At 41.4% G+C, this 22272-nt stretch overlaps 1 protein-coding gene across 3 annotated transcripts in view; it reads left to right on the top strand.

The window, feature by feature from the left end:
- Positions 1 to 22272, top strand: part of LOC138351029 (microtubule-associated serine/threonine-protein kinase 2-like) — a 29875-nt gene that overhangs the window by 2969 nt on the left and 4634 nt on the right. For 2 of the 3 annotated variants that reach the window (XM_069302527.1, XM_069302526.1), the window contains exons 4-5: positions 2058 to 2206; positions 9085 to 9150. In XM_069302527.1, the coding sequence (XP_069158628.1) occupies positions 2058 to 2206; positions 9085 to 9150 (215 nt within the window). The remainder of the gene's footprint in view (positions 1 to 2057; positions 2207 to 9084; positions 9151 to 22272) is intronic. The other variant, XM_069302528.1, reaches the window with a different exon arrangement.

The following is a 22272-nucleotide window of genomic DNA, read 5'->3' as shown; positions in this document are numbered from 1 at the left end:
TGTTGATTCTGGGGGGGCACAGTCTTTTGTTTGGCCACTTCATTAGTAGGCTGTCTGTGCAGGTAGGTCACTCTGATGTAGGCATTACAATCCAGTTGATCAGTAAATTCCTGGAGGAAATGTTTAGACTACTGTACATGTTACTAAATTATAATCTAATCTATGCTTAATACAAAGGCATTGTAACATGCCATAATTTTTTATTGGATAGTTTGACAAGGTTATCTGAATGGAATTTTGTAGCGTTGTATATTTGGATTAATTAATGAAACACGATACCTCTTGGGGAAAAAATTATTATGGAAAGTATGAAGTTACTTCTTTCTGTTCTGATGATAATTTGGTTACACCTGCAGTGGTGTAAATAACATCTGTAGCCAAAAAAAATAACAGGGTACCTTTAAATGACAACATCTGTGGTACAAAACCAATGAAAAATACTTACTTGCCAGGTGTTCATGCTGTGTTTTCTCCAGCTCAACATTGTCCTCCAGATAAAAGCAGCTTTTATGCTAATATTTATTTTGCATGTAATATTTATATAACTTGTTTTCTTCCTTATGTTAATTACCTTTTCATTTTGCATATGCTTGCCAAGTATAGAACTTAATTTTTTCACAGTATTATTTCCTATTGCAAAATTACAATGTTTAACATATGCATTAACTGAAGTAATGTGTACACATTATATTTATACTGTATACATTAACTAGGAGACCTGGTCAGAGACAGGGCCGTGGGGACCTTGACTCTCGGAATCACCGCAAGGTATACGGTTATATAAATCCAATTTTCTGGGCGTCTTAAGTCTTTGAAGGAGTTGAATTGCCTGTAGAGTATTATGCATCTACCCACTTGGTATGAGAATTCTCAAGAGTAAAGAGGAACCTTTAAGATACTATTGTAGTACTGGAAGAAAGGGAAAGCAATTAACTTGATCAGGTCACCAGTTATTTCACCAGTACACAATAGTGTTGTTTACTTGACGTAGTGTTCAAGTCTTGATCATGCTTTGTATACAGTATTTTATTTTCTATTTTTAGCATTAATTGAAATCAGAACTTTGTAAAAAGTACTGTACAAAGGAGTTCATTTCTAGATAATTTTGAGCAAATAAAATAGCAGATTAGAATATAACAATGCAGATCTACATTGGAATTTAGTTGAAAAAAATTGTAAAACTAAATTCAAATACAGTAATACATAGATTGTATTATGCATTGTAAGTTGATTACTATACACCACAGCCATCTTGAACACCTGGTAATAAAACCAAGTAAGTGTCATCATCAGAAGGCAGATTAGGAAGAGCTCTGAAGCAGGAAGAAATGTTCTTTAATAATACAGGCACCAAGGAACCGCTCTTGGTAATACCAAGGAACAGCTCGTACACCATTCCCAACTTAACTACTCGTTCAGTAGTCTGTGTTGTACAATGATGCGTGTTGAGGTCAAGTGCAACATGACATATCCATGATGAATAAACCACACATAAGAAGGTGGAGAAATGACGACATTTCGGTCCGTCATGGACCATTATCAAGTTGTATGTGATAATGACTTGATAATGGTCCAGGACGGACTGAAACGTCGTCGTTTCTCCATCTTCTGATGTGAGGTTTGGTTATCATATCTTCATGCACGTTATTGACTCATCATCTGCATGACATGTCCATTGTGTTGTCTGGATACATATTTTACATGTATCCTTACTACATTGCATGTAGTGTATTTGCTTGTTATTTGATCATATATGCCTTATAACATTGCTACTATTTCAAGGGAAATTTAATAGTACAGTAGTGGTGAAAGTATATCAAATGAGTCCACATTTAATTATAGTCTACACATTACAATTTTTCAAAAGTTGGTTTGCTGTAAGCATGAGTTTGAAAAAGTGAACTACAAATATAGCAATTTTTCACTTTAATGAGTTTAAACTTTCAATGTACACATATTGGTATGTAGCGAGACTGGCCACATTAAATTTGCGTCTCTTTTTACAGTATTGACAATTTAACTAGTCACAGTCATTCACTTTAAATTACTTATTGTAGGTGGCCGAAAAAGGAACCCTGGGGCATCAAAACTGGCTAAACGCTTACCTGCCAAACACAGGAGGACAAAGAAGGACTCTGACAAGCGACGCAAGACGTCTCTCTTCCGTAAAGTGTCTAATAAGCGTGTTTCTGCTGAAATTCAACAGGTAGGCAATAAACTACTTAACTTGTTAACTTTAATCTGGTTATATTAATGGTTTGGCAAATGCCTGGATTGCAGTAAGAAGTGTAGGAATGGTTATATGCTACTTTCATGTACTGTCACCTTTTACAATGCTCCTTCCTGATAAATACACTAAATGTTACATACCACATTAGTGTAAACATTGTAACCAATTTTCAGCTCTACTACTAGCAGTGGGTTCTCTAAATTTGTTTTCTTTAACTTTATGCTTACAGGCTTCATGAAATAAAAATACAGATTACCACATGTTGGACAGGGTTCAACCAAAAAACCTGTTGTCCATAAAAGCAGTTTGTCATCCTGAAATTTTTTTCATTAAACATAAAATTTTGTTTCGACTATGCTCACTGACTTCTCTATGGCACCAGCTAGTTTTTTTGTCTCGAGTTGTGTCCTCTTAAATTTGTTCTTCTTTCGTCATCTTAAGTCATCACAGAATGCTTTCTTTTGAATTTTTTGTTTGATGAAGCCTTCATCAACCACATTACCTGCATTTGTATGTGATTTGTTCACATTACCTGCATTTGTAGTTGACATTGTGTAATATGGATACACCTAAATTATGCATTATCAATATTATCACAGGAATAGACCCTGACTTGCCATGCCACAAAGTGCAAAATGGTTGGAATCATATGCGGGTCGTGTGATCTCTTCCTTTTCTTACCACCACTATCAGCCACATCAGTTTGCTCTTATTGTCTTATAGCAGAAGTTATTCACCCTGCTTGCTCTAATTACTACTACTATTAACTACAATACTTTGGATCATGCTAGAAACTAGAAACTCGATTCTGGATAAGTTGTGTCCAGGAACCATGTAGTCATCTTTGTCCTTGAATTAAGTCAAATTTGAAGACAAATAGGGATAAATCAAACAATAGTTTAGATTAACATTCACATAAATGTTGGAAGGGGGGGGTTGTTGCTTGTTTGACTCAATTCACCCTTTCTCCTGATGACATTATTTGGTAGCAGGCGTCTCTCGCGTTGCAGGATAGGTTTAGGTTGTTGCAACGTGCAAGGTTGGTTGCTTCCTCGGATGCCTTGAGGTTGCCACGTTTTACTTAAAGGGACCCGGACTTGCGGGTGTTGTTCACTTTGGCCTTGGGTCAGTCTGTGCCTCCTTGTTCTTTCTCTGCTGTGGTTCATTCAGTCCTTCCAACCCCCCCCCCCCCCCCCCCCCCCACCCACCAATTCCGGTTCCTAAGTGTCTGAGGGCTTCGGGGTCGGGCAGGGTTTTGAGGTCTCTGAGATTTTTGCGGTTTCGGGGTTGCCTCTTCCGGGGTGGCGACAAAGGCATTCGAGTCTGTTCCTCCAGCCGTTGCTCCGGGATCTGACCAGTGGGCCTGCTCTCTTCCTGCTCTTTCAGCCGCCCCGGCCTTTTCTTGTGAGGCTGGGGCTTTGTAGGATGATTCGCCACCGGGGCCTGACTTGTAAGTTCCTGGGGTTGGGGAGGAGCTGACTTGGGGGGGCCTTGGGCCCCGTTGGACCCTTCCTGGGTCTTCCAACCCTCTGAGCGGGGCTTACAGTTAAGAGGAGTGGGGGTTTTCCTTTTCCCCTCTGAGTACGAGTTGGCTTGGGCATCGGCCCCTCTCTTCGGGTCCGTCGGTTCTGTCCTTCTTGTGGGTGCTTTTACTGCTCTCTCCCATTTTATCTAGGACATGTATTCTTCTATGTCATGTCGCATCATGTTCGCCTCGTATTGGGATCCTGCATGACCATTGGTCACGGATGCCACTGGGCCCATGTGAGCTTTTGTGCTTGCTTCTCAAGGGTCTCGAAGGTTCAGGAAGATATTCGATACTTCCCATATTATTGGAATGTTTGTCGTCTGCCGGTGAGATTTCTCTCCAGTCCCTTGGACTCGTTGGTCCTCTTCCGTATTCTTATCATTTTTCGATCCTATGTCTAATTATTTTATAATTACATCTTCTCTCCATACTGTCTCGACATTACTATTAATCGTTCAATACACTTTGTAGGCGCCCTCCCCAAAAGACGGGTGGTACAGCTCGATACTCGGGTGCATGCGCCATTTTGATTGCTTTGTTTCTGGGTGGTGTTAACATGTGTTGGTGTTCCGCGTCCTTCTCGCGGGTTATATGCTGCTCTTGCTCATCTTCTCTCCAGTCATAGGTCCCCTGGATACTATGGGAGTTCTGGATTTTATCTATGGGGGAAAACCACCTAGTTACAGTATTTTCGCTGCTTACGGGTGTGGGGTGGCTAGGAGTGGCGACGCCTCCACCTTACGCTATGCCTCATCATCTCCTACTGTTCACACAACTCTGTACATAATCCACTAGCGATGCTCCCGGATTATTACATGACTCAGCTGTGTCGTGACACAATAGTGTCTATGCTCTACAGGTGAGGGTATATGATCTGGTGATACTGTCAGCCAGGCGTTGGTTCTCGGTTTTTTGGATGAGTGTTGGGTGTTATTTGTAGTGTGTTGATTGGCCACTTTGCGTGCATCTTAACGTGACTTTACTATGTGCTTCTATCAATCCTATCTGGATGCTCCTTCCTTGCCTCAGTCTTTGCTCTCTGGATGTTCCTCCCTTGACTCGGTCAATGCTATCTGGTCACTCACTCATTGACTCAGTCATTGCTTTCTGGACACTCCTTCCTTGTCTGTCATTCAGTGCCTGGCTGCACTCTTATATATACAGTACATTGGAGGGTATGTGTGTATGATTACTAATCGAGTAAATTATATTACCACTTGCTTCCTCGATCTTCTTCGTTCATCATCTTGATTATACTCTCTTGTCCCTAGCTACCTGTGCTTGGGCTGTATTTAGGGTCTTTTCATTGCATGTTTCTGTTATGCATATTTATTTCCTTCCTCTATACTACACATTGTTGTCTTTTAGTATGTTAGTATGTGCTTATTGGCTATACTAGTGTGCTAGGTTGCACTGTGTGTGTATGTTCGTTCCCTGCGATTGGACAGCCCCACTGTTCAGTTATAGAACAGTTCTTTCATCTTCTTGCATGTCACTACCAGCTTCTGTGTTGCAATGTCTGCTGGTGGCTGTAGGTTCCATCAACCACTCCCACCCTACAGTTCCTTTTCGTTGGGACGGGGGTGCTCGGGTTACGGCCATGGCTACGGCCTTTTCCTTGTTCCTTTGCCGGATTCCTAGTTCCCTGGGGACGTTCCTTCTGGTTCCTTGCAGCCTTGGTTTCGGGGGCTGCTTGTTCAGTGTCCAAACCCAGGGATTTTCCCTCGGCTCTACCTCTTTTCTAATTGTCGGTCCGATCCATTAAGGGGTTGGTTCCGTCTTCTCCTCGAGTCTTCTAGTCTGGTACTTTTGACTCAAGTCTCTCACCATCTGTTCGGTGATCAGGTGGCTTCGTTGATGGTGTCCCACCTGTGTGCTTCGGCTTGGCAGCAGTATGGGGTTTTGCTTGGCGGTCCTTACTTTTCTTTTTGTCTCTTTGTAGGTATCCTGCGCTTTTTGTTGACGTGGTCCTGTCCTTCTCTCACGGAGGTTTGGGGCTGTTGGCTTGGCACATATTGTCGCCTTGTCTCGTGCAGCGCTGGCAGAACCGCTCCGTTTGCTTTCGGTTTTGATGTTTCTTCTGCACCATGGCGTGAGCTGTTTCGGGCGTTGTTTCCCTCCGGCTTGCTCGTGTGCCACCTGAGCCGTACTGGTCTTTTGAATGGACTGCTCTCGTTTCTGTCTTCTCCTGGGTTTGTTGTTTTCCCTTCAGTTCAGGATTGTTCCTCTAAGGCTCTTTTCCTATTGGCATTGGCCTCTGGGGGGTCAGGTTGTGGAGCTTCATGCTCTTCTCCGGCACAGGGGTTTCTGCTCTTTTAGTCGTGGTGGTCTGTTTGTTCGCCTGCAACAGTCTTTTTTTTTTTTTTTTCCTGGCGAAGAATGAGACTGCTGCTTTCCGGAGGGGTGGTTGGGTTGTTGATGCTTAGTTGGTCAGGCCAGGGGTGCATCATATGTTGTCTGGTTGTGGCCCTCCGCCATTTTTTGCGGGCCACAGCTTCTGTGTCTGGGGATGCACTTTGGATTGATCCGGTTTCCCTTCTTCCCTGTTCGCGGGTACGGGTCTCTCAGGTCGTCCGTAGGGTTATTAAGTCTAGCCAGCCTGCGGTCTATCCCCGTGACCATGATGTTTGTCTGTTTGCTGCTCTTGCTGCCATCTTTGGTAGCATGTCCTGGGCTGACATTCGGGCATGGGGTTTTTGGCGGTTGAACAGGGTCCTGGCTGCATGCTACCTTGTTAATGTTTCTGGGCCTAGTCGGGCCTGTGTCGCTTTGGGTCGATGGTTGCAGCTGGTTGTCTCGACTTCGAATTGAGATGTGAACACCGATCGCCTCCCGGGTAAGTCCCCTTTATTTCATTTTTCTCTGGTGAAGTAGCTCCCGGGAGCCGAAGGGGCTTCCCCAGAAAACCAGCGTCGAGTGTAATGAGACGTCATTTTTTGGGCGAGTCCCGGAGGCTTCCTGGCAACCCTCCCTCCCTCTGGTCGGCAGTTTTCGCGTTTTTTGACATCCAGCCTCAGAACTGAGGTGTGGATCGCCGGTGTGGGGTCTGGGGCTCCCCCTTCCCTCCTCCGGGGAGGGGGAGCTGCACAGACATGAGGCACGGCTCGTGTGACGTCATGTTTGTTTGCTCGTTTTCATTTGGAGTTCTGTCTACTCATTTGTCTATTTTCATCGTTTTTAACCAGAATAGGGGTTTGTTTTGGGGCACTGGGTGCCTGTCCTGGTTGATGGCAGATATAGAATGCTCCAAAATCACATGTGCATTTCTATAGGCCATTGCTCCTCATGCCTCTCTGAGGGGGGCCAGGTTCTGGCTCGTGGTCCCCAGTTAGCCTAAAACTCCACCGACATTGACTGGTGCCAAAGTTAGGGATAATCATATCGGCCTGGATAGCTCCGTGGAGCCTCTGGGACTCGCCAGAAAATGGCGTTTCATTACATTCAACGCTGGTTTTTTCCTTTATATCTTTCATACCCTCTTCTGTTATATTTTCTTTGAGGAACCATTATTCTTCACGTTATCTTAATTATAGAAGGAGCAGGGTACATACGTGTAAATAATGAAATCTTCACAATGTTTTATTAAGGGTTTGGTGCACTTCTCTTGGCTGCTTGTTAATCAGAGGAGTATGGGTATTGTTTCAGCTCATCTTCTTGAGCTGCCCCAAAACTTGTGCAAACCTACCCAACCATGCATGAAAAAACATGGTTGTTTTATGAGCTGCTATGATTCATAGTATTTTATCTATTGGGGGATTTTGGTATCAAACTACGATGTATTATTTGAGTGGATAGGTTTATTGTAAAGCGATGTTCAGAAGTGTTCACATTGTTACCCAACGCTTAGTGTGGAAGGTTATGTAGGTAATGAAGCTTATCTAAAAAATGTGTGTCCACGAGTGCACTATGGAGAGGGCACACTCGGAATTAAAAAAAAAAAAAAATGACTTGTATTCTCATATATTGGTAAGAATCATCCATGTGGTGCATCTTTTGTGTCTTTATAAAACAAATAATTAATTTTTTTACCCATTACTTTTTCCATTCTTAGAGCCTTTGAAGAAATACTGTTCAATAGAGTATAATAAAAAAAGATTGCAGGACTTGACTATGTTTGATAGTGGAAGAGGGCAATACTACATAGGTTGTAGGGTGAGACATTGACATTAATACATTCTATACTCCATGGGAAATTGAGAGAACTACATTAGTACTCTGGGGGATAATTTAACATAGCGGAAGAGTGATATAATGTAAATCTTTCTTGTTATACTTGTCGGTAATTTGCCATAGCATGCTGCTGAAGAGAATACAATTGTTAATTTGCTTGGTAGATGGTTTGTTTGGGTATTTAAATACTGCAGGGTACTAAATTAGATAAAACTGGAAAGAACTTTTAGGGATATAATGCAGATTCAAAGTTATTTTGAAGTGATAGAGACAAGAGCCTAGTAATGGCATGACTATTATCACTGTCTTGAAAGTATCTTTGCTTAGTCATTTGATAATGCATTGAAAAATGTATTTGTTTATAGGTTGCATGATTATGAGAGCTAAGAAAACCAGATACTGCATTAATTATTTAAATAAAAAAAAAGGAAATTGTATGCTTAAGAATTGAGGAGTTGGTACTAGGGTACTTTAGGGTAACATTCTTCGTAACCCTTTCAATGTGTATTAGATTTTAGGTATGGATTCATTTTTCGAAGTCCTCTTTGAGCAGGGGAAGTGAATGAAGCTTGAAACATCAATAAAGTCATGTGTTAAATATAATATTTTATCAGGAAGACTTACTGCTGCATGAAATTGATTTGGGTCATTTTGAGGCTACGTGGCAAACAAGACCAAACAATAGCTTCTCAAACTATTTTTTTTAGTTAACTAATGTACACAGTCTACATAATTACCTGCCAAGCATTTGCATACATTTACAAATATAGGTGAATTAATTTTACTACCATGTTTTGTTATATTGAAATTAGGTAGGTGAAGTATTTAAAATTGTTTAAATGTATATATTTATTATTAGTATATAGAAAACTGCCTAAGTGGGAGAAGATTATGCTATTGATGTTAGGTCCCCAGTCCAAGGATCAAGAGTCTCTTGACTAGGCTAATCATAAAGGATAATGAGAAGGCTCTATATTTGGGCAAAAATAAATAAAAACTCTTCTCTACTTTTGGCATTTTTCTTGATACTTGTCAGCAGTCTCTTCACTTTTCATTGTCAGTGGTGCAGCATAAAGTACGCTGCACCACTGACTGCTGTGACGAGTCAGATTTTTGTTATCGGAATGTTTTATCATTTCATCCATTTCTTTTGCAGCTGACTACCCCTCAGTCGGCTCCTGTTTTATCTCCTGATTTTGTGCCTCAGTTCTCGGCTACTTTGGTACGATAATGTGCTTCGTGCAGCAATAGCCCCAAACCTAGTTTTGTTGCCTGTGTCTCACACTGTACCTTTGTCTCATCACTTGGGGACTTGTTGCAAACCCTGTCCTCACCATTGGCCACTATTTGCAAACTATGCCTAAAAAATTGGTTAATGGTTTTGTGAGTGCCTTGTAATTTATATCAATGGTGGCACAGTAACCCAATTCATCAGATCTGAAAACTGAAATGTATAATTAGAAACAAATGGCAATACATTTGCAATTGGTCAATGGATCAAGACTACTACTGATCAGGGTTTGAAAATATAGTCCGAGTATCTGTAGCTTGGCCACCTTAAGTTATGTGCTGCAGTGCGTCCAACATTAGTGTGTACAAAGGTTAGTTTACCAATTTTTAGGCTCATAGTACATTGAAAGTACATTTAGTTTCCAACTGACTGGGGTTCCTAACAGCTATGGTATTTTAATACCACTTGCCTATCAATAATCTATGCAGTATTTTAATTATTACAAAATTATAGAATGTTTTACGCTGGCATAGATAGTGCAGATCTGCTACAAATAACTCACTGCAATTGGCACAAGAAAGATGCATTTCGCCTTGTGTTATTAACAGTTGTACATTTGCCTTTCCCTACTAATCTTAAGGTTTGCCTTGCTAGTTTTGCAGTATATAGTTGATTTATTGAAGCTAATCATAGTCAGATATTTGTATTCTACCAAATTCTTGAAAGCTAATACAATAATGGATGAATTTGGGGAATATGCTACCATCAGCAATTTGTTATTAAAATTTTGAAACACAAACAATTGAAGGAAAATTATTAATAGTTCAACAATAAAAATTGTGTAATGAAGTGCTCAGAGATGTTTTACAACACGGCGTTATCAGCTATTTTTCTAATTAAATTAGTTTACATTCGGAAGAGACTTGGTGTGGAGATAGTTACAGATTTATGGAACCACGTGACCAGGTACTACATAACATGTTTTTGTCCCAGGGGTAATAAGTGTTTTGTATTGCTTATGCATCCAAAACATAGAAAATGACCATTCTTCAAACTTTGTTTTGACCTTTGCTTTTGACAGCTGAAGGTTGGATGTCTTGAAGGTACCTTCACTCTCTTGAGTGAAGTAAAGCAGACTCCTTTGCTCTAGATAAGTAGTTGGCAGTCTTAGACATTTTCCCTGAGCTGTCTAAGGTAATGGTCAAAGCAAAGTTTTAGATGGATGGTAGCCATTCCCTTGCTTTGGATGCATAAGCAATACAAAATAACACTATCTAGGAACCAAAATTGTTAGTGTGTAATAAATGCAAAGTTGCTCAATAGGTTTTAAGAGTCGGTTAAACAGATAAGTGGTTGTGGCTGGATATATGTTGGAGTTGCATCATATAGGCTCAATATGCCTTCAGCAGTTTCCTCTGTTTTATGTTCCTATAAATTACCTTGCTATTAATATTTATCAGTGCAGTACATAAATGTGCTTAAACCTTTCTATTTTTATTAAAAGCTGGTTAACAGTTTTGCATTGTCGCCTCGGTTTGAATTCTGTTCCCATCTTGGGTCACAATGTTACCTTACCTTGAGGTGCTTCGGGGGCTTAGCGTCCCCGCGGGCCCGGTCATCGACCAGAACTCCAAAACAAAGATGTTGCTAACAAGATTTTTTTGGAAATAGCTTTTGAAGTGCTATAGTAATTTTGTTGTTGTTATTATATATCTTAATTTCAGGCCATATAGGTTTTCTAGCACAGAATATCGTAATACACAAATGAACATATTTACTAAGGAATTTAGGTGTTTGGGCAGTTGGGTGGTTGCTACTTTTTTATTTGATTTCATACTTGATACTACGGTTTGGTGCTTGTTTTTAGTATGTGCTGCTGCTTATCAACACACTGTGCCTGTTGGGTTCAGGAGCCCTTTCTTCCTTGGATGTCACTTGAGGGCTGCTAAACTACAGTTTTGGCTAAGCTGCTTCTCGTGTGGCTATTTTGTAGGACTATGAACGTTTTCTGCCACTAACTACAGTTGATCAATTAAACTCCAATCCCCTATTTTATGAGGAGGTGTATGACCATTTATTTTAGATGCTTTATCAAATATCCTTTGCAGTCCTTGGTCTCTTCTGCCAAGTTGGGTGGGTGCTCAACTTGTTCAGCCCTACTAACTCGCTTGGCATCTTAGTCCTCCTCCTTGGTTCGGGGTTTGAAATGAATTATTTGAGCTTACGTGTGTACAATCAGTTGTGGGGCTGGCACCACTGGGGTTGTGGAAGGGGAGGGAGTACCCCTCTCCACTGATTTCTTTCATTTGCTTGTGCCTCGAGAATTTGTTTTTTGGGATTAGAGGCAACACTAGATTTCTTCCCTTTGTTGAGGTCTTGGCCTCTGATGGGTATAAAAGCTTCCCAAACTGATTCTTGCACCTCTGCCTGAGGGGGTAGGGGGTCTTGTTGAGGTTCTGGGAGTTTCCAGAGGAGGGACTGTAAGTACTCTGTGCCAGAGGGTATGATGCTCCGTTCAAACTTTTGTTGTTGCTGTTGGACGTGGTCTGTCATCCCGGCTAGTGGGCAACCTGCTCTTTTCTTGGGACACGTGGCGTGGCTCTGTCACTTGCAAACCACAAGAAGGCAGAGAAACTTGCAAAACCGTTACTTGGGTACATTTTGTTAATCATTAATATGGATGCAATATATCCCTGACTTCATTTTGTCTACATACCATTTTCTTAATTACGTTGCCAACCACAAACAACATAGTTCATGGTTGGCAAATGATACTCGGGTCAGCTAATACTGTAGGCAATATTGTCAGCTGCAGAATTATTTATTACTTTAATTACTTAATTTTCTCCTGTTTATTATGAATATCAAATTCTTGCTCTGAAGCTTTAAGTACAAAAGTATAGAAAATATTTTCAACTTTTGAAAATGTTCTGATTTTTTCTAGAGGGAGCCTGTTGTGGCTCCCTGAAGCTACAGTTCTGATATTGTGCCAAACTATTATAGTGCCATAAATATTGATATCTCATCTCAAAATCAATAAAAAGAATTCTCCCAACAATGTAAACAAATGAAAAAATTCACGAAATTAGTGCAAGCTCTTTCGCCCTTGTTTGGCGGGGGAGGGGGGGGGGGATGGGTTAGCCAACTGCTCCATCCTCAGTTCTTGCTGATGGTAGCTAGTGCCTGGCTGTCTGCTCTGGCTCCTGTTTCCTGCTTTAGCTAAATGGTGGTTTTTGGCCCTTGTGGCTGCTCCTATGCATGCTTGTACTACATGAACCAGGAGTATAGGGGGCTTGGAGTTGCATGTGCACAGGGTTTTCTTCCCTGTGCGCTCCCTAGTGCTGTCCTTGCACTGTCAGGAGTTTCTTCCCTGTAGTGTTTGGGCTTCACTTCTTAGAGGGCTTCCTTGCTTGTGGTAGTCATCACCCTGGGTAAATCTGTTTTTGGCTTCGTCTTCCCTGAGGTCGGGTGCAAATTCTGACTGATAGGGTAATTACCCAAGTGTAATTACCTAAGTGTAGTTACAGGATGAGAGCTACACTCGTGGTGTCCCGTCTTCCCAGCACTGTCATATAATGCTTTAAAACTTCTGATGGTCTTGGCCTCCACCACCTTCTCGCCTAACTTGTTCCAACCGTCTACCCCTCTGTTTTGCGTAAGTGAATTTTTTTTATTTCTTCGGCTTCTGTGTTTAGCTAGTTTAAATCTATGACCCCTTGTTCTTGAAGTTCCAGGTCTCAGGAAATCTTCCCTATCAATTTTATCAATTCCTGTTACTATTTTGTACATAGTGATCATATCACCTCTTTTTCAACTTAATTCTAGTTTTGGCATAGTTAATGCCTCTAACCTCTCTTCGTAGCTCTTGTCCTTTAGTTCTGGGAGCCATTTATCTTGAGGTTATCTTGAGAGGATTTAGCTTAGTGTCCGTGGCCCAGTCCTTGACCAGGCCTCCTTTTTGTTACACATCCCCAGGAAGCAGCCTGTAGCAGCTGACTAACACCCAGGTACCTATTTACTGCTAGGTAACAGGGACATCAGGGTGAAAGAAACTTTTTGCCCATTTGTCTCGGCCTCCACCGGGGATCGAACCCGGAACCTTAGGACTACGAATACAGAGCACTGTCCACTCAGCTGTCAGGCGTGCCCCACACCACAATAAGCAAATTAACTTTAGTTTCATGTCTTTGCACCTTTTCCAGTTTGTTGTTGTGCTTCTTAAGATATGAGCACCATACGACTGCTGCATATTCCAGCTTTGGTATAACAAAAGTCGTGAACAGTTTCTTTAGTATTTTGCCATCTATGTATTTAAAAGCAATTCTGAGGTTAGAAAGTGTAGCATAGGCGCCTTACACAATGTTCTTAATGTGATCCTTAGGTGATAGTTTTCTATCTAGAACTACCCCTAGATCTCTTTCTTTATTAGACTTTCTTTAAAGAGTTCTCACATATTTTATAGGTTGTGTGGGGTCTATGTTCTCCTATTCCACATTCCATAACAAGGCATTTATTTACATTAAATTCCATTTGCCAAGTGGTGCTCCATATACTTATTCTGTCCAGGTCTTATGAAGGGCATGACAATCATCTAAGTTTCTTATCTTCCCTATTATCTTGGTATCATCAGCAAACATGTTTATATAATTCTGTATTCCATCTGGTAGATCGTTTATGTAGACAATGAACATTACCAGTGCAAGAACTGAACCCTGAGGTACTCCGCTTGTAACATTTTTCCAGTCCTATACACTTCCTCTTATTACTGCTCTCATTTTTCTATCAGTCGGAAAATTTTTCATCCATGTTAGCAGCTTGCCTGTCACCCTTCCAATGTGTTCCAGTTTCCAGAACAACCTCTTATGTGGAACTCTGTCGAAAGTCTTTTTAAGATCCAGATAGATGCAGTCAACCCAACCATCCCTTTCCTGTAAAATCTGTGGCTCGATCATAGAAACCGAGTAAAGTTGTTACAAAGGATCTTCCAGATCGAAAACCATACTGACGATCTGATATTATATCGTTTGTCTCCAGGCATTTTACCTATTTAGTTTTAATTATTTTTTCCAATATTTTGACGATTACACTTGTCAACGATACAGGGGCCAGATTCACGAAGCAGTTACGTAAGCACTGATGAACGTGTACATCTTTTCTCAATCTTTGGCAACTTTGTTTACAATTATTAACAGTTAATGAGCTCCGAAGCACCAGGAGGCTGTTTATAACAATAACAGTTGATTGGGAAGTTTTCATGCTTGTAAACTGTTTAATAAATGTAACCAAAGCCGTCAAAGATTGAAGAAAGATATACACGTTTGTAAGTACTTGCGTAACTGCTTTGTGAATCTGGTCCCAGGTCTATAATTGTAGACTTTTGTAGATTGGAACTATGTCAGTCTCTTTCCACGCGTCTGCTACGACTACTGTACACAGGGATGCCTGAAAATCAGGTAAAGTGGAATGCTGAGCTCAGATGCACATTCTCTTAAGAACCCATGGTGAAACTCTATCTGGGCCAACTGCTTTGTTCTTACATAGCTCCTTTAGCATATTTTCCACTTCATCTCTAGACACCTCTACATGCTCTATGTTGTTCTCTGGAATTCTTATTGTGTCTGGTTCTCTGAAGATTTAATTTTGTACAAAGACACTTTGGAACTTTTAGTTTAATGTTTCACACATTTCCTTTTCCGTAAATCTGTTTTCCATTTTCAACTTCTGGATATTATCCTTTACCTGCAATTTTTTGTTTTGAATGTGTAGAATAGGCCTGGTTCTGTTTTACATTTGTCTATCCCTATTTCAAAATTTCTTTCTGCCTCTCTCCTTACTGCCGTGTAGTTGTTTCTCGCATCTTTGTTTCACTGTTATGTTTGGGGGTTTGGCCTCTTCCTGTATTGATTCCATTTGTGTGTCTTTTGATCTCTGGCCCTCTCGCAATTTCTGTTGAACCAAACCTCTTTCCTGGCTCTGCATCTTTGCTTTGAGATAAATTGTGTTTTGCCTTTATCATATATTTCACAAAACTTGACATACATCTCATTTACTTCATGTCCTAACAGCAAGTCTTTCCAGTCAAATTCCTCAAAGAAATATCTGAGTTCCTAATAATGACCTCTCCTGAAATCAGGTTTTTCAACTGCTTCAACCTCATTTTCTTCCAGATTATAATGCATTGCATACTTTATTCCCAAAAAGGCATGGTCACTTTTACCCAAGGGAGGAAGGTACTGAATGTCAAATATCTTCCTCTTTCCTGGTAAATATCAAATCCAGCATGGAGGGAACATCCCCTTCCCTTACCCTCGTAGGTTGTTTAACATGTTATAACATGAATGTTTCCAGGATAAGGTTTACGAATCTACAAGTACAAAAATCCTCTGTTCTAGCTTCATATATCTCCCAGTCAATGGATTTCAAGTTGAAGTCACCGACTACCAACAGTCATGATCTATCTTTATCAGCTCTCTCTATAATCTCTCTTATTATTGCTATAAGACTCCCACGTTTATTATCCAGCTCCTCCTTTGACCATGTGTTGCATGGCGGTGGACTATATGCATTTATGATCGTTAGTTTTTCATCCTGATTGCAGATCTCTAGTGCTATTATGTCAACTTCTCGTGGATTGGCATACATTATTTTGTTAACCTTTAGGTGTTCTTTCACCAGCACAGCAACACCTTGTGGCGCTGCTTTTCCTAATTTTTCTGTCCCGTCTCCAAACTGAGTAGCCCCTTGGGAACATGACCTCATTTAAAATATCATCTTCAAGTTTTGTCTCTGTGAGTGCAACAATGTCTGGTGTCTGCAGCTGTATTACGTCACTTAACTCCAGTATCTTTGATCTCGCTCCATCTATGGTGGTGTATGCACTTTTCAGGAACATGTTTCCCCTCTCCCTATTCTTCACTACCCCCTTTCTCTAGTGATTTTGTTGATTTGCCTTCTTGTACTATTTTACTGGTCTGCCTACCCACTATCACTTTGTAGAAAAATTAATTTATTTTTTCTTCATTCCTGCTCTCATTTAGATGTTTTTCCTCGACGAGGTTCAGTTTCAGCATCTCTGTTTTCTTTTGAAAGATCTCGTCTTAATGACCATACTTTCTCTTCCTCATCACTTTGTATTTTCTAGTATTCCTTAGTACTTCTTCCATCTGTTTGGCACCATTTAGGGTGATCCTCAAAGGTCGATCTTTCCCTTTACGTACTTTCCAATCCTTCTGTAGTCGCAGACATTCTCTTTGGTAGTAAGACCTTCCACGAGGCCAACAATTTTATCTACTACTTTCTTTTCTTCTACAGCTTTTCTGACCTAGATGTTATCTCCTTTTCTTTGCAACCAAAAATTATCAGAGACTTAATTAATTCAATCAACTGTGTTTTGCACCAGTTTAGGATTTGATGCCAATTCCTTTCTAACTTCCAGCCTAATGTTTGTTTTATCCTGGTTGCTGCAGTGTTTGGCTTCCTTTACTGCTTCTTCTGTTTTTACCTTCTCCTTGGCCACTTGTGCATAGGCAAGTTGCATATCTTTCTTGTACTGTTCTATTCCGTGTAACTTCCTCCATCTGTACTGACAAAAGCTGTTTTTCCTGTTGGATTTCCTTACCTAATCTATTGTAGTCATTTATGTTTAAATTTGCTTTAACTTCTTCTAAATCTATTTTTAAGAGTTTATTTTCCTCTTCCATGGCTTTGCAATTTGTTTCCAATTGATTCTTGTCCTTGCATAAGTCTTTCACTAACTCCTCAAGACATAAAACTTTGCTATTCAAATGGTAATTACTTTTTCTCATATTACTGATTATTTCTACATGAGAGTTCACTATAATATCTAATTTTGCCAATTTGTTGTGTAGACTGCTTATATCAATGCTTTCTTCATTAACAATCTCTAAAATCTAGCTCTGCTCTGTTTTCCTTCTTGCTGGGAGCCATCTTGAATGTTATTGTCTGCACTGTGAACACGAGGGCAACTTTTCTCATCCATTTTTTTACTTCACTTGGCACATTTGTGTTATCTCGCCTATTTTTCCAAAGTACACCATATTTATGTTCCTTGGGACGCCACTCACTATCATCAACTTGTACTACAATACTTAGGAATTGTGAAATATCCTGGAGCTCCTCTGATGCAGGTGTTGACAAAAGGGGTATCACCTTTCAAGAAAGGTTGCACTGGGGTTTGTGCAACCTAAACAAGACATGCCAGGGTTGGCTTTCTCAGCCTCTGTTGACCTAGGTTGGCCTACGTTTATCTGTTCCCTTGTATACATGACTCTGTTCCCTTCATCTTTCTATACATAAACTTCCCTTGCCAATAGGGAGACCTGTTTCTTATTGGAGTTCCGGTGTCATGATTCCAGTGCCTGGCTTTCTGCAGATCTTGGAAAATCCCTGCGGGTTTGGTGGTCCACTGGATAATCCTGCTGAACCTGCTTTCGCCATGTGCGAATTCAAGGATTGTGCCACATGGTGATGCTTATACCTTCTGCCTCCGCCATACTGCTTGCTGGGTCGGTGACGACTTTGACCTCAAGTCATGGGGGGACTTGTTCACCACACGTTACTAACCTAACAAACCCTTGTGGTGATGATCAGGGTTTTCAGGCAATGACTGCTTTACACTTCAGGCTTTCTGTTTTACAGCAGTCTGTGTTGTGTGCCCAGGTAGATGCCCCAGTTGGTGTTTAGGAACTCTGATTTGGAGGTGTTGGTTAATTCAACCATGGTTCAGTCTGCATATGTTCTTCCTTCTCCTTCTAGTATGTTGTATTCTCCCTCTGGTCTTCCCTCTTGCTTCTGGCCCCAAATCATATAAGGGTTTCAGGGCCGGGGCAATGTTTAGCTCGGGATGTGGTTTGGTCAGCTTAGGGGTTCATCCCATCTGACATGGGTGCAGAGGCAGTCAAGCAATATGATCCCGCCAAGACTTCTAGTTCTTCTTTTCAGCCAGTCCCAACCTTTGAAGCCTTTCCTTTGGACTCCTCTTCTCTATCCTGGGTGGTGGGTGTGCATGACAGCTCTGCCCTGGGGCCCTAGGCTGTGGTTTCCAGGGCTTGGGGGTGGGGAGGGGGGTAGTCTGACATGGGCCCTTGGGTCTCATTTGATCTCTCATAGACTTGTTCCTTCTGTTGAGGGTGTTTTGTTGCAGGGTATGGGGTTTTCATATCCCCCTTCCCTATATGAGTTTGATATGGGTTCGACTTCCCCCACGGTTAGTTCCGGGTGTCCTTGGGGTCCTCAGATTCATCCTTCCAGAGGTTTCCAGCTTCTCAACTTTCCCTGGCAGAGGCTTCGGAGGCACGCTCTGCGTACCTCCTGTGCAACCCGGATTTCATCTCGGTGATGGATCTAGCCTCTTTTTGAGTTCGGTTCTTCTCCATATTTGATATTTTATGAGGTTCTGGAGTCGTCCTGGCTGGTAGACAACTCTTTGCTTTTGTTGGGGCTTGGCCCAGTTTGTCCGTTCTACTTGAGTGACGTGAGACTACTTCTGTGTTACAGGTGCCCACTTTCTTTGTGTATCTCAGTGTCTGCCTGTTTGCTCCTGCTCCCCGAAGAGATGTTGGGATGTTGCAGCTCTGTTAAAGTTCCTCACTTGTCAGTTAATCTGGTAGCAGAAGACCTTCACAATCATTTGCACCTGGACTCTTATGTGCTGCTTGAACCTTCTGGAGCTGCACTCCGACTTGCTCTCGGAGGACTTTGGGGCTCTCACTGGTGTTCCTCTTTCTGGGGTTTTGATCTCTGCAGAGGCATCATTGGCGACTTTTTAAGCTGCATACCCCTTATTCTTTGGGAGGCAGTGGCCGCATTTTTTGCCTCTTGGCTCGCGTGTTGGCAGACCTTGCTGGCCTTCTTTTTAGATTCGGAGTGGGTCTTAGCTCTTCTTTCAGCCTCTCCTTTTTCTCCGTTGTTGTTTCTGGAGGAGGTTGTGGAAAGGTTCTTGTCCTCGGTGGCTACTGCTTGCCATCCAATGTTGAACTTACTGTATCTTTAAGGGGTCATCCTTGTGTTTCAAGATGGTTTGGCAGGGCTAGGGCATCGCCTTTTGTATGGTCGGGGTGGGCCAGTTTGGGGCCAGTGGCCAGGTTGCATACTCTTCCTTTGTCCTGTTTTTTGTCTGGTTGGTGCCGTGCTCGCTCCTTTCAGAAGACTGGTTCAAGGGGGATCGATGTGGCCCTTTTGTGGTTTGCCGGGGGGTGGGTGGGAGCCTCGTGTGGTTTGCCGGCACCTGATTCCCATGATTTGTAGGCTTTTCAGGTTAGTTCATGTGGCCTGCAGCGGAGTTAGTCGGTCCCTCTTCCATTCAGGGGAGTTGGGTCTTTTTAGGCAGGCCTCCTTTCCTTGTCTTTGTTGGGTCATCGCGGAGTGAGTGTCTTTGGGGGTGGTCAAAACAAACCCTTACCTTTGGTAAGGGATCATTTGGTTTGGTGGGTTTCCTCGCCTGTTTCTGGTCCCAAAACAGGACTCTCTGAATCTCCAGTTCATCCTCAACCTGTCTGGGTTGAACTGGTACATTCCTTTCCCCTCCTTTTGGATGACCACATTGTCCCAGGTCTGTCTCGTTCTCGAGGTGGACACTTGGATGATTTTCCCAGACCTCCAGGACATGTACTGGCATGTCCCAGTCCATTTGGGGTTCAGGGATTGGTTAGGCTTTGTCATAGGGTGACAATCTTATGATTTTCAGGTCCGCCAGTTGGGCTCAATCTGGGTCCTCAGTTCATTTCAATTTGAACACTCTCTCCATGGTGCCTTGTCTCAACCAGGAGAACCCAGCTCTCTTTTTGAGCTGGACTCTACATGTAGTTCATTTTCTTGTTTCTTGGGGTTTGACTCTCCACGATGTTAACCTCCAGGAAGTGGCAGGTTTCCTTACTTTGAGATGGTTTCGGGGCTTAGTGTCCCCGTGGCCTGGTCCTCGACCAGGCCTCCTGTACATTGAGGGTGTCCAGTGTATTGGCTGACTGTCTTTCTTGGTTCCATCCCAATTCTGTGGAGTGGAACGTTGATGCGGCTCCTTACTTTGGCTTTGCCAGACATTTAGGTGCCCAGTTGTGAACTTTTTCATGTCGGCTAAGGGCACCATTTTCCCTGACTGCGAGGTTCTCGAGGTAGGTGTCTTTTGGCTGGACTGGTTGAGGTTGAGGTTTCTGTACCACTCTCCCACGGTCCACGTCCTGGCAAAATTGGAGTCCTACAGGAAGTTAGGGATGATTTCTTTTCCATCATACAACTGAAGGTGGCAGACCCAGTCTGCCCCCCTCCTTTGTCTAAACGAGAGTGGAGGTGAGGCAAACAACTGGTGTTAGTTTCATGAATTTTTTATCAATTGTTTACATTGTTGGGTGGAGTTCTTTTGGAGATTTTGAGGTATCAATATTTCTTACAACTGGCAGTGATCTGTTTTGTTTTCCTGACTTTGTAGCTGCTTCCCTGGTGATGACAGACATTATTATAATTCACTGGCAATTTTATCATTATGCAACTGCTCTGTGCCTCTTTACACGAGACCAGGTTCTGGCTTGTGGATTCCCAGTTGGTCTAAAAAAACTCGGCGACTGATGACACCTAGTAGTTTGGCATTATATCAGCACTGCAGTTTCAGGGAACCACTGGGGCTCACCCAAATATTGGCATTTCATGCATTTCAATGCTGTTTATTTTGAATGGAAAGGGGGGTAGGGAAAGAGGATTTTAAAATGTCAAAACTTTTTGAATACTTAATCTTAAAGTAAAGAAGAAAGCAATTGTTATTCATAAGTTGTTAGGGAGAAAATGCTACAAAAGTATTGTGACATGATCCAGTAGTCAAACATCTGCCATGTGTTAATACATCCAGTGCAAGTATGATGGCCTAGGTGGGTAATCTAGTTAATAAAAAGGTATATAGCTAAAGGGAAGGAGAAGCAGCAGTCATGTTGTATTCTGTTTAATGACTGGCTTCGTGTATGTAGGTGAGAGTTTTCTGAAGTTGCTAAGTGGGGGTCTGAGCTTAGGTATGACTCGTGAACCCGTAAAAATGTGAACTGTGTGTTTGTTTAGTTTATACTATTTTGGTCATCACAAACTTAACTGAAGCACAATATGTTAGGAAAGGTTGATACATTGAATTCTCTTTCGATAATTTTTTTTAATTACAATACTTTAATTGCAATAACCAAATTCTTCACTTGAACTATTGGTTGGTGATAGGCTTCTTTAATGACAATTGGTTTTCCCTGAAGTGTTGCAGTATGGCCTCATCAGCATGGTGGCTGCTTTTATATAGTATACAATCTACTATGTTTTTAAAGTCACATCAGTTCAACTTTGAATAAAGCAAGGTCCCTCCATGCTTGATTTTCTCGCCACTTCTTGTTAACATTTTACTCTTCCATTTGTTTAAATTTACAAATTAAAGAATGATTTAATCTTGTGTGTGTTTCTAAAATAGGGCAGTACAGGTATTTATAAAAATTCACTTGAATTTAGTAAATAAAACTTGTATATATACACGTTGGAGCCAATTGTCTAGTTAACAGTACTTCACTGTCTGTAACTCTGGAAGGTAGTAGCTTCAGCCTTTTTAAATGATTAAGATGTGGAGTGTGTGTACCATCGTCATTTTATGTAAATTATCAAATAGCTTTTGAGTGTAGAGGGGTACCAGAATGTTTTTATGAATGGCATTGCAATGTTAGAGGTTGATAAATTATATGTCGAAAATAGGTTTCATAAACTTGCCGAAGATAGTTTGGAGCTTGTAATTTTCATTATATATGTATATTTTATATATATATATAATATATATATATATAATTATTATATATATAATTATTATATATAATATTATTATATATAATATTATATGCCTGTATGTTGATGTGATCTGTCAAGTGTACAAACCAAATTTTTCGTTCTTTCTAATTCTTGTACTGTAAAATGTGTTGAGAGTTTGCCAGTGTTGTGAGTGTTGTCGGGGAAGTGATGGTGGACATTATTAGTCTTGGCTCCCATCATAGTATATAACCATGCGTGTTCCTCCACTTTCTGTACATAACATGAACCTGACGCCTGTGTATGGAGTAGTAGTTTTTGTTGTACCCGAGTCTAGTT

This window comes from Procambarus clarkii, chromosome 48 (assembly GCF_040958095.1).
Source record: "Procambarus clarkii isolate CNS0578487 chromosome 48, FALCON_Pclarkii_2.0, whole genome shotgun sequence".
Lineage (NCBI taxonomy): Eukaryota > Metazoa > Arthropoda > Malacostraca > Decapoda > Cambaridae > Procambarus > Procambarus clarkii.
Note: the sequence above shows the minus strand (reverse complement) of the source record. Positions and strands in the feature narration are given on the sequence as shown.